Here is a 12794-nt window from a genome sequence, read left to right on the forward strand (position 1 = left end):
CGGAGTCCTCCAGCCACCACCTTGCGGGGCTCCGTTCTTAATATAGGTGCAGGTCCCAGTGTGGGACCCGCGCCTATAAGACAATGGGGGCATATCCTAGCAATATGCACCCATTGTCCATGATGAGACAACCCCTTTAACCACTTCAGCCCCGCTAGCTGAAACCTCCTTCATGACCAGAGCACTTTTTACACTTCGGCACTACACTCCTTTCACCGTTTATCGCTCGGTCATGCAACTTACCACCCAAATGAATTTTACCTCCTTTTCTTCTCACTAATAGAGCTTTCATTTGGTGGTATTTTATTGCTGCTGACATTTTAACTTTTTTTGTTATTAATCAAAATGTAACGATTTTTTTGCAAAAAAATGACATTTTTCACTTTCAGCTGTAAAATTTTGCAAAAAAAACGACATCCATATATAAATTTTTCGCCAAATTTATTGTTCTACATGTCTTAGATGAAAAAAAAATGTTTGGGCAAAAAAAAAATTGTTTGGGTAAAAGTTATAGCGTTTACAAACTATGGTACAAAAATGTGAATTTCCGCTTTTTGAAACAGCTCTGATTTTCTGAGCACCTGTCATGATTCCTGAGGTTCTACAATGCCCAAACAGTAGAAAAACCCCACAAATGACCCCATTTCGGAAAGTAGACACCCTAAGGTATTTGCTGATGGGCATAGTGAGTTCATAGAACTTTTTATTTTTTGTCACAAGTTAGCGGAAAATGATGATGATTTTTTATTTTTTCTTACAAAGTCTCATATTCCACTAACTTGCGACAAAAAATAAAAAATTCTAGGAACTCACCATGCCCCTCACAGAATACCTTGGGGTGTCTTCTTTCCAAAATGGGGTCACTTGTGGGGTAGTTATACTGCCCTGGCAATTTAGGGGCCCATATGTGTGAGAAGTACTTTGCAATCAAAATCTGTAAAAAATGACCGGTGATATCCGAAAGGTGCACTTTGGAATATGTGCCCCTTTGCCCACCTTGGCATCAAAAAAGTGTCACACATCTGGTATCGCCGTACTCAGGAGAAGTTGGGCAATGTGTTTTGGGGTGTCATTTTACATATACCCATGCTGGGTGAGAGAAATATCTTGGCAAAAGACAACTTTTCCCATATTTTTATACAAAGTTGGCATTTGACCAAGATATTTTTCTCACCCAGCATGGGTATATGTAAAATGACACCCCAAAACACATTCCCCAACTTCTCCTGAGTACGGCGATACCAGATGTGTCACACTTTTTTGCTGCCAAGGTGGGCAAAGGGGCACATATTCCAAAGTGCACCTTTCGGGTTTCGCCGGTCATTTTTTACACATTTTGATTGCAAGGTACTTCTCACACATTTGGGCCCCTAAATTGCCAGGGCAGTATAACTACGCCACAAGTGACCCCATTTTGGAAAGAAGACACCCCAAAATATTCCGTGAGGGGCATGGCGAGTTCCTAGAATTTTTTATTTTTTGTCGCAAGTTAGTGGAATATGAGACTTTGTAAGGAAAAAAGGAAAAAAATGAAAAATCATCAATTTCCGCTAACTTGTGACAAAAAATAAAAAATTCTAGGAACTCGCCGTGCCCCTCACGGAATACCTTGGGGTGTCTTCTTTCCAAAATGGGGTCACTTGTGGCGTAGTTATACTGCCCTGGCAATTTAGGGGCCCAAATGTGTGAGAAGTACCTTGCAATCAAAATGTGTAAAAAATGGCCTGCGAAATCCGAAAGGGGCACTTTGGAATGTGTGCCCCTTTGCCCACCTTGGCATCAAAAAAGTGTCACACATCTGGTATCGCCGTACTCAGGAGAAGTTGGGGAATGTGTTTTGGGGTGTCATTTTACATATACCCATGCTGGGTGAGAGAAATATCTTGGCAAAAGACAACTTTTCCCATTTTTTTATACAAAGTTGGCATTTGACTTTTTGACATGAAGATATTTTTCTCACCCAGCATGGGTATATGTAAAATGACACCCCAAAACACATTCCCCTACTTCTCCTGAGTACGGCGATACCAGATGTGTGACACTTTTTTGCAGCCTAGATGCGCAAAGGTGCCCAAATTCCTTTTAGGAGGGCATTTTTAGACATTTGGATCCCAGACTTCTTCTCACGCTTTAGGGCCCCTAAAAAGCCAGGGCAGTATAAATACCCCACATGTGACCCCACTTTGGAAAGAAGACACCCCAAGGTATTCAATGAGGGGCCTGGCGAGTTCATAGAATTTTTATCTTTTTGCATAAGTTAGCGGAAATTGATTTTTTTTTGTTTTTTTCTCAGAAAGTCTCACTTTCCGCTAACTTAGGACAAAAATTTCAATCTTTCATGGACTCAATATGCCCCTCACGGAATACCTTGGGGTGTCTTCTTTCCGAAATGGGGTCACATGTGGGGTATTTATACTGCCCTGGCTTTTTAGGGGCCCTAAAGCGTGAGAAGAAGTCTGGAATATAAATGTCTAAAAATGTTTACGCATTTGGATTCCGTGAGGGGTATGGCGAGTGCATGTGAGATTTTATTTTTTGACACAAGTTAGTGGAATATGAGACTTAGTAAGAAAAAACAAACAAAAAAAAAATATATTTCCGCTAACTTGAGCCAAAAAAATGTCTGAATGGAGCCTTACAGGGAGGGTGATCAATGACAGGGGGGTGATCACCCATATAGATTCCCTGATCACCCCCCTGTCATTGATCATCCCCCTGTCACTGATCACCCCCCCCTGTCAAACTCCATTCAGACGTCCGTATGATTTTTACGGATCCATGGATACATGGATCTGATCCGCAAAAACACATGCGGACGTCTGAATGGAGCCTTACAGGGGGGTGATCAATGACAGGGGGTGATCAGGGAGTGTATATGGGTGATCACCCCCTGTCATTGATCACCCCCCTGGTAAGGCTCCATTCAGACGTCCGCATGATTTTTACGGATCCATGGATACATGGATCGGATCCGCAAAACACATGCGGGCGTCTGAATGGAGCCTTACAGGGGGGTGATCAATGACAGGGGGAGATCAGGGAGTGTATATGGGTGATCACCCCCTGTCATTGATCACCCCCCTGGTAAGGCTCCATTCAGACGTCCGCATGATTTTTACGGATCCATGGATACATGGATCGGATCCGCAAAACACATGCGGACGTCTGAATGGAGCCTTACAGGGGGGTGATCAATGACAGGGGGTGATCAGGGAGTGTATATGGGATGATCACCCCCCTGTAAGGCTCCATTCAGACGTCCGCATGTGTTTTGCGGATCCGATCCATGTATCCATGGATCCGTAAAAATCATACGGACGTCTGAATGGAGCCTTGCAGGGGGGTGATCAATGACAGGGGGTGATCAATGACAGGGGGTGATCAGGGAATCTATATGGGTGATCACCCGCCTGTCATTGATCATCCCCCTGTAAGGCTCCATTCAGACGTCCGCATGTGTTTTGCGGATCCGATCCATGTATCCATGGATCCGTAAAAATCATACGGACGTCTGAATGGAGCCTTGCAGGAGGGTGATCAATGACAGGGGGGTGATCAGGGAATCTATATGGGTGATCACCCGCCTGTCATTGATCACCCCCCTGTAAGGCTCCATTCAGACATCCACATGTGTTTTGCGGATCCGATCCATGTATCCATGGATCCGTAAAAATCATACGGACGTCTGAATGGAGCCTTGCAGGGGGGTGATCAATGACAGGGGGGTGATCAATGACAGGGGGTGATCAGAGAATCTATATAGGTGATCACCCGCCTGTCATTGATCACCCCCCTGTAAGGCTCCATTCAGACGTCCGTATGTGTTTTGCGGATCCGATCCATGTATCTGTGGATCCGTAAAAATCATACGGACGTCTGAACGGAGCCTGACAGGGGGGTGATCAATGACAGGGGGGTGATCAATGACAGGGGGGGTGATCAGGGAGTTTATATGGGGTGATCAGGGGTTTATAAGGGGTTAATAAGTGACAGGGGGGGGGTGGGGGGTGGAGTGTAGTGTTTGGTGCGACTTCACTGACCTACCTGTGTCCTCTGGTGGTCGATCCTAACAAAACGGACCACCAGAGGACCAGGTAGTAGGTATATTAGACGCTGTTATGAAAACAGCGTCTAATATACCTGTTAGGGGTTAAAAAAATCACATCTCCAGCCTGCCAGCGAGCGATCGCCGCTGGCAGGCTGGAGATCCACTCACTTACCTTCTGCTCCTGTGAGCGCGCGCGCCAGCGTGCGCGCGTACACAGGAAATCTCGGGTATCGCGAGATGACGCGCCGATGCGTCCAGGAGGAACAAATCAACCACCTCCCGGACGCATCGGCGCGTTAGGCGGTCGGGAGGTGGTTAAGTACTTTTATATAATCACCCAGGTTATTTGAGCAGTATTTATAGAGATGTTAATGGGAGGTGTGGAAAGTGTGTCACCAACTACAATCAACATTTTCCAGTTAGCAAACGTTAACTCTTGCTTGATAAATAGAATACTGAATTGTTGTTCAGCTATAAGACAGTACAACAGCATTGGTTGCGAATGGTAGGTTTAGTTGAAGGCTTCTCTCTAGTTAAGTCACCAGATACATAGACTGTTGTCATCCAAACTTTCAGCAGGACCTGCTCACAATCTAATGTGTATGGGGAGCTCCTATATCTGTTGGTGGAGAAAAGGATTGGGCATAGAGATGAGCAAATTGATTTGTTATAATGGAAACTTGACCCAAATTATTTTAAAAAAAAAACTCTGATTCAGTAGACTCAGAATTCCTTCAGATTCGTTTGGGTAGAATTTTCAGAGACAGAAGGTTTGCTCATGTCTAATTAGGCTGTTTGGATTTCAAAATCTGATACTTTTGTTGGCAGCTGGAATGCCATGGATTGGTGGAGTGTCAGTGTCCCCTAATGGGACTAAAGTAAAAAAGTAAAATAAATAAATAAATCACCCTTGTTATTGAAAACCTGAAAAAAATACTATCACCTTGTCCATAATGGCCTACAATACAAAAATATCACATTACCCTGTTGAGTGTATGCTGTATAAAAGGTAAAAATGATATCAGAACAGACCAATGAAATATCAACTCGTCACAAAAAAACAAAAACAAGTCCTCATTTTACACCATTGCCAGAAAATAAAAAAATTGGTATCTCTGTAATCATACTGACGAGCAGAATAAAGATTTTTTTTCCTGCGTATTGAAAAAAAACTGAAAACAATGGTGGAATTGCAGTGTTTTTCTTCATCCTGCCTGTCAAAAACTAAATAAAAAGCTATAAAAAAGTTGCATGTACCCCAAAGTAGTACCGATGAAAGTGATAACTCATCCTGCAAAAAATAAGCCCTCCCACAGCTCTGTTCAGAGAAAAGTTGAAAAAAAAGTATAGTAGAAAATAGTGAAGCAAAGTATTAATCTTTTTAATATTGATTTTATTGTGTAAATGTCGTAAAACATTAAAGCAGCATATTGTATTTTTTCCTTATAAGACGCTTAATAGGTTTTATAGGAGGAACATAAGAAAAAAATGTTTCATCAGACCTCAGCTTAGAACCCCATTCAGACCCCCAATTTTCATCAGACCTCAGCTCAGACCCCCCAATGTTCATAAGACCCCCATAAGACCCCCAATCAGACCTCAGATCACAGCCCCAATGTGAATAAGAAACCCCCATTCAGACTTCCCATGTGAATGACCCCCCAAGCAGACCTCAGAGCAGACAAAAACAATTAACAATTAACTTACTTCTCCGGCACCGGACAATGCCGCTTCTCCTCACATCTACACTCTTCTAGTTGAGTCTTCCATGTGCTGTGCTGTGACCTGCACACCTGCACAGCGTGAGGTCACAGCGAGCTGACGTCCTCATGCTGTGCTCAGTCACAGCACAGTGAACTGCTGAGGACCAGCAAGTGGTGAGTACAGAGCCCGGGGAGTGCTGCATTTGCCACTTCCTGGTCCTCCTACACTAATGAGCGCAGGGGGGTAAGGTGACAAAATTCAACAAATCGGCCATTTTCTTCCCATTACAGCATTCAGCTCTGACATTTTTGGATACCAATTATGTGGGGGGTTTTTTTACATTATTTTCATATGCTCAACTAGGAAAGGGTGATATGAATTTTGAATATATATGTGTCTTTTGTATTTTTTTAAAACTTGTACCATAGACTGCAGTAGAATACCAATGCAGTCTTTGAGATTTCGACAGATGGGTGATTTCTAAAATGTGGTCATTTCTTTTTTTTTTTTTTGTTACCCTTTGCTATATAAATCACCAAATTAGTCCTCAAGAGCCAAATGGTGCTCCTTCCCTTCTGAGCCCTGCCATGTGCGTGTACAGCAGTTTATGCTCACTAATGGGTTTTTTAACAAATTCTGTGCTGGAGGCCCCTAACGGATGCTCCATCAGAAATGTCAATGTACCTAATGTTTCAACAAACCTTGCATTAATTAATAGTACAGCATGTACATCAGGAATAGCTCTATTTCTGGCCATTATATGACTTGTATCTTGTATTTTTTAGCAGTTTTCTCCTGTGAATACTGTAACTCTAGTTTGCAGTTCTCTCAGACCTGGTAGGTGGAGACTAGCTCCCATCCACTACACACAAAAAGTAACGGATAATCTGCTTTCTAACTTCCTCACACTCAGAAGCAACCCCAGGAACATGGGGAACATTACAGAGAAGTACTGAAGTGTGTGTCACACTCATTTCCTGCTTATTTTTCCCATAGACTTGTATGGGATGATGTAATCTGATCCTTCAGTGAGCAGCAGCTGTCCAAGATGTATTTTTCATCATTTTCAAGGACAGTCATATTAGAAAAGGGACTGGTAGAGGAGAAACACCTCATAAATGTAAAACATCTTTGCATAACATACATTACAAATTATCTTATGATCACTTGTACTATTGATTTATGCAACGTTTTGTAAAAAGTTTGTGGGGTTAAAAGTAAGAATGAATGCACTAAAGGTGTCTGAACCATTTCGCCTGCTTCTCTATGAGATATTAGGAATGAGCGTCCATGACGGATCCGCACAAATGTATCGCCTTCTATGAGCCGAAGTTACTACTTTGCGAAGTCTCGCAACACTTGGGGTAATAACTTCAGAAATTAATTTCTACTGTTAAAAACCTTTTACCGAACTAGCTTTCGGTTCCAAGTGGTACCTGTGAATGCATGAGAAGGGGGGCCAGAAGAATAAATAGCAGGGGGCTCTACTAGTGAGAAAAATGTAAAGTACTTAAAAAGCTTATAATATTTTTAATGTGTAATGCAATAATCATTTATTTGAAATGCCCTATTCAGGCAAATATAACTTCTTTAAATACAAATATTTGTTGATCATAGTCGGTGGCACAGGGTAACCAGCTTATTTCTAAAATTTGTGATCTGGAATAATAAAAATCTATATAGACATTTAGGAAAACATTTTACACTTAGATTGAATCATCTATGCAGCCTCATTTCCCCTTCAATAAAATGTAGTATTCTGTGGTGCCCAATGCAAATGATCCTTCAGTTCTGGTCCAGAGAGAGAGGTCCTGACTGACCACATGAGGCAGAAGGCCTCGAGTCTTGTGTGTCACTTTTCATAAAGGCTCCTAATTTTATTTGAGCTTTTTTCTTTAATTTGTGGGGGTGGGGATAACTGGATTTGTATGCATTTCAATCTGCACTTATTCCACATGCTTCAGGAGCTTACCTTCCTAGCTAACCTTGCCTTTTCCTCTTACCATATCTTAACGGCCTTGTTTCTACACTTCTAGTGGATATATGGTCTGTGGGATGCATTATGGGAGAAATGGTCCGCCACAAGATCCTCTTTCCAGGAAGGGACTGTATCCTTGTACTGTTCTGGAGCTTCAGTGTATTCATGGAAACATACCTTCCAACTTACTTAGCTTACATGTCTGATTAATAACCATCATATCTGTTGTTACTAACTCTTCTCTGTATTTTTTTTTTTGTATTTAATAAGGCAAAACGTTTTCTGTTTTACATACCCATGAGTATACAGGTGTAGATTGATCATTGAATTAAAAGTAACATTTTTATGTGTATGAGCATTTCCAATATTGTGTCTCAATGAAAACATCATGTACTGATCCCTACTGCATGTTATTAGCTTTGTATGCCTATATACTACAGGGTATTGTAATTTCTAATGTCATCCTTTGTTTTAGAACATAGGACCTACTAATCTTGACATGTAATATCTCATCTTAGGTTTACATTATATAGGTACCTTGAAGGATGTTTGATCTTTTTTATTTCTTTTTTTGTGTAATTGTGTACTAGTTTGTCTGATAAATAGAGGAGACGGCCAATAGAAAACATTTTAGTCCAACAAGCAAGTGAAATTTTTTGCAGTTTTGCCTGTACTTTTTCATAACTGTGAATGCAGAGATAATAGCATAACATTTTAGTGGGTATAGTGCTTTATAACGATAATTTTCAGCGCAGTTTCCTTGGTGATGGTACTACACAATGCATCTCTCAAATGAAATCCTTCAGTAAAAGTAACTTCTATAGCTGATCATTGCATTGACTATGTCTGACCCGCCCATAGTAATTTGTGTATGTAGTCTAGACCACCTCTGTAACAGCATTTTGGTTGTGTAATCTGGATCATTCCCTATAAGAGCAGTCTTGCTATGTAGTCTGGACCACCCCCTATATCAGCAGCCTGTCTGTGTAGCCTGAACCTCCCCTATAACAGTAGCCTGGACCTCCACCTATAACAGTAGCCTGGACCTTCACCTATAACAGTAGCCAGGACCTCCACCTATAACAGTTGCCTGGACCTCCACTTCTAACAGTAGCCTGGACCTCCACCTCTAACAGTAGTCTGGACCTCCACCTATAAGAGTAGCCTGTACCTCCACCTATAAGTGTAGCCTGTACCTCCACCTATACGAGTAGCCTGTACCTCTACCTATAAGAGTAGCCTGTACCTCCACCTATAAGAGTAGCCTGTACCTCCACCTATAAGAGTAGGCTGGACCTCCACCTATAAGAGTAGCCTGGACCTTCCTTATAACAGTAGCCAGGACCTCCACCTATAAGAGTAGCCTGGACCTCCACCTATAAGAGTAGCCTGGACCTCCATCTATAAGGATAGCCTGGACCTCCACCTATAAGAGTAGCCTTGACCTCTACCTATAAGAGTAGCCTGGACCTCCACCTATAAGAGTAGCCTGGACCGCTACCTATAAGAGTAGCCTGGACCTCTATCTAGAAGAGTAGCCTGGACCTCTACCTAGAAGAGTAGCCTGGACCTCCCCCTATAAGAGTAGCCTGGACCTCCCCCTATAATAGTTGCCTGGACCTCCCCCTATAATAGTAGCCTGGTGGCGTAGCCTGGATGATTTTCTATAATAGCAGTCTATTTGTGTAGTCTAGACCACCCCCTATAACAGCAGCCTGATTGTGTACTTTGGACCTCCACCTTTAACAGTAATTTAGTTGTGTAGTCTGGACCACCTCCTATAATAGCAATCTAGCTGTATAGTCTTTACCTCCCCCTATAAGGGCAATCTGCTTGTGTAGTCTGGACCACTGCCTGTAACAGTGTAGCTTTGTTGGTTGGACATCCTCGATACTGCTACACAACAACATTTGTTACTCGACAGTTGCACAAAAATCCATCCAAGTTGGATTTTTTTGTGACTGTTGTGTCGCAGTCGCAACATGTCACAATGCAAGACCATAAACTATAATTACAAAAATGTGTGACGTTACTGCGACAAATGTTGTCATGTAGCTCTAGCCTAAAAGTCTGGTTGTGTAGTCTAGAATATTCCTGATAGCTCCCTGTATAATATACAAAAGGCTAAATGTTCATGCTGGTTTACTGTCTTGGGGTATATAGTGGATTTTCCTCTAGGGCACTTGTTGTGTATTTTAGTGTAGGTTCCCTGTGGATTCCACACAGTGGATAGCCACAGCCTAAATTGACATGACGTGGATTTAAATCTACGGCAGAAAATCTGCACTGTATTTGCCACATGAGAAATTATGCTTACTCTTCCTTTGGCTTGAGTGATACAACCAAGGGTCTTGAATGATTAGCAGGCCTTCTTGCAAGCTTTGGCTCTATTCACGGTTGAGCATGGTTTGGCCACACGTAGCCAGTTGCGCCATCTGGCTGTACCCTTTAAGGCCTCTTTACACTACTTGAACATCAGGAAGATAATCTCTAACAAGCGTTCATAGGAACACTGGTTAGCAATTATCTGCCGGTGTAAAGGTATTGCTGATTACCCGATGAACGAGTGTAATGCCAGTTCATGGGGTAATAGTATAGTTCATGTGGACATGTAAATCATGGTTTGCCTGTTGCAGATTGTGCCGTCTAAACATCACTCATGAATGATGGTATTAGAGATCGCTCCTCCCCATACTGTGGAGATGATCGCTGAATATAAATGCAGTGGTCGCCTCCACTGACTACCAGGCAATTGTCAGGAAGTAACGCATCTTTCTCGACAATCGTCTGCTCAATCGAGCAGTGTAAAGGAGAGTTTGCCTCCTTCTGTATTAAGTGTTTCTTAGATTATGGGCAGTGCTACTCTCTAACTTTTTCTTCCTCAGCAGGTCAGAGAAAGCATAACTCAGATTTCCTCAGAATATCAATCATTCTTAGCATCATTAATTTGCGTGTAATAGTCACAATCACAGAGCACTAGGTTGGAAGGTATGTATAGTTGATAGCTGCAAATAATTAGAACATAAAGAGAAAAAAAAGTAATATGGATCTGGAGTATGTGCATGTGTTCATTGCTTATTTCTGGGTATTACATGTAATTTTTCATTATTCATGATGTGCTTTCCAAGTTGCCCTCAAATTCAAACGCACATCAGCAATAGAGGAGATCGTGACTGCGCAGATGCTACATCTTGTTTTTCACTTTGATGCTTGCAGCTTGGCTTACTTATAGGTTCTATTCAGCAACCACAGTCGATTCTAAATTCCACTGTGCAATTGTATAACCATTTCTCACATTGTGTTCTCACTCCAACGCTGTAATTTAACCATTATCATGCTTGTGATATGCACATAAAGTCCAAATTAAGGCATATCGAGTTAGCCAGGTAGTTAACATGGTTGAGTCATTACATCATGCATTATGGTAAAAATAGGGTGGTCACTTATGTACAGAACAATTGCCATTGCTCTCAGTCCTGTAAATATACCCTTGACTACAGGCAAAATGAGACCAGTATAGTTACAAGAGCAATTTTTTTTTTTTTTTATGGAATCTGTCAGCAGTTTTTTTTTCATGCTAAACTGCTGACAGCACTAGGTAGTGGCAGGAGGAGGAGTACAAAAACATCTTTTGTGGAGTTTTTATCAGGAGTAGTTTTTTCACAAGGTGGGGCTTCACTGTGAACTGCTTCATAGCCCCTCCCCTCTCCTCTGAGTGTGAGATGTAGTGGTCTGCTGATTGGATGCTGGACAGCTGTCACTCAGAGCAGGGGGAGGAGCTTTGAAGCAGCTCAATGCAGAGAGCTAAGAACACATCACAGTGGAGCTCCGCCTCCCCTGCATTTAAAGAGCAGAATCAATACTCTACAAAAGGTATGTTTGTACTGTTCTCCCCAACCCCCACCTATTGCTGTCAGCAGTTTAATCAAAAGTGCTGAAAGACTTGTTTCTAATATTGTAATATTAGTTGTACAATGTGTATTTGTATATTAGTATTTCTATTATAGACACACATGTATACTATACCAGGCCCTCTCTCCTTCTGTACCAGTTTGTAACTCGTCTTGTTTATGATTAGTGCAATTGTGTGTATTATGTATGTATACCCCTTTTCATATGTACAGCGCTATGGAATGAATGGCGCTTTAATAATTAATAATAATAATAATATTTCTAACGACACAAGTTGCCCCACAGTCGGAAACAAATTGCAAATGTGTTAACTAAATCCACTCAGCAGAGGAGCAGCAGGAATTTGGGCTTTAGTATGGCATTTAGGCAATAACTGGACAGTAAACTTCCTTTTATGTAGATCTTTTTGTAACATTTCCCAATAGTGAAACATCTGGCTAGTTTTCAGATCTATGCATATGTTCCCTAGAAGGGCTTTTGGCATCGATGGCCTATTCTCAGGATAGGTCATCAATATCTGATCAGTGGGGGTCTGACTCCTGGCACCCCCACCCATCAGCTTCTTGAAGAGGCCATGACACAGTGAGCGCTGCAGTGGAGGCTGCGAATGGAGCCTCCAACGCAGATGTGAGCTCCCCCTTACTCCTTTTCTCTTTACAGTTTAGTGGCAATTCTAGTTGTTAGATATTTTCTTCCCAAAAACCTCACTGAAAAGGTGTAGTAGCAAGACAGTGAATCTTTAGCAATTAGCCAGTCAGTCATGCTGGAATAACAATGTGGCTCATTCACAATGTATGTTTGGTACAGTGGATAGTTGGTTTGTTTGGGGAAGACCAGGTAAAAAGTTCAAATGAGAAATATGAAAGAAAGATTCTTATCCTGATTTTTAGTTCCAGTCCTAGTTTTGGCTAAGAGTAGGTTCCCACCTCCATTTAACTGATCGGGCAGGCTTTACTGGTAAGAAACATGCATGCAACAGTTTTTGTCTGGCTGAAAACCGGCACTTATGGCGGAAAGCGTCCGGATCCCATTAGATGACCAATGGGCACAGTCGGTGAATGGCAGTATCAGGCTAGGCTGGATCCTGTGAACTCTGGCTGGCGCCAGCAAGATTAGTTAAAAGGAGGTGTGAACCTACAGTTAAGTATATGA

At 42.0% G+C, this 12794-nt stretch overlaps 1 protein-coding gene across 5 annotated transcripts in view; it reads left to right on the forward strand.

Moving 5' to 3' along the window:
* Positions 1 to 12794, forward strand: part of MAPK10 (mitogen-activated protein kinase 10) — a 162203-nt gene that overhangs the window by 67980 nt on the left and 81429 nt on the right. For 3 of the 5 annotated variants that reach the window (XM_044278117.1, XM_044278090.1, XM_044278100.1), the window contains exon 7: positions 7789 to 7860. The exons of the other annotated variants lie outside the window; for them this stretch is intronic. In XM_044278117.1, coding sequence (XP_044134052.1) covers positions 7789 to 7860 — 72 coding nt within the window. The remainder of the gene's footprint in view (positions 1 to 7788; positions 7861 to 12794) is intronic. 5 annotated transcript variants of the gene reach the window in all.

The sequence above is a fragment of the Bufo gargarizans genome, chromosome 1 (assembly GCF_014858855.1).
Source record: "Bufo gargarizans isolate SCDJY-AF-19 chromosome 1, ASM1485885v1, whole genome shotgun sequence".
NCBI classification, from domain to species: domain Eukaryota; kingdom Metazoa; phylum Chordata; class Amphibia; order Anura; family Bufonidae; genus Bufo; species Bufo gargarizans.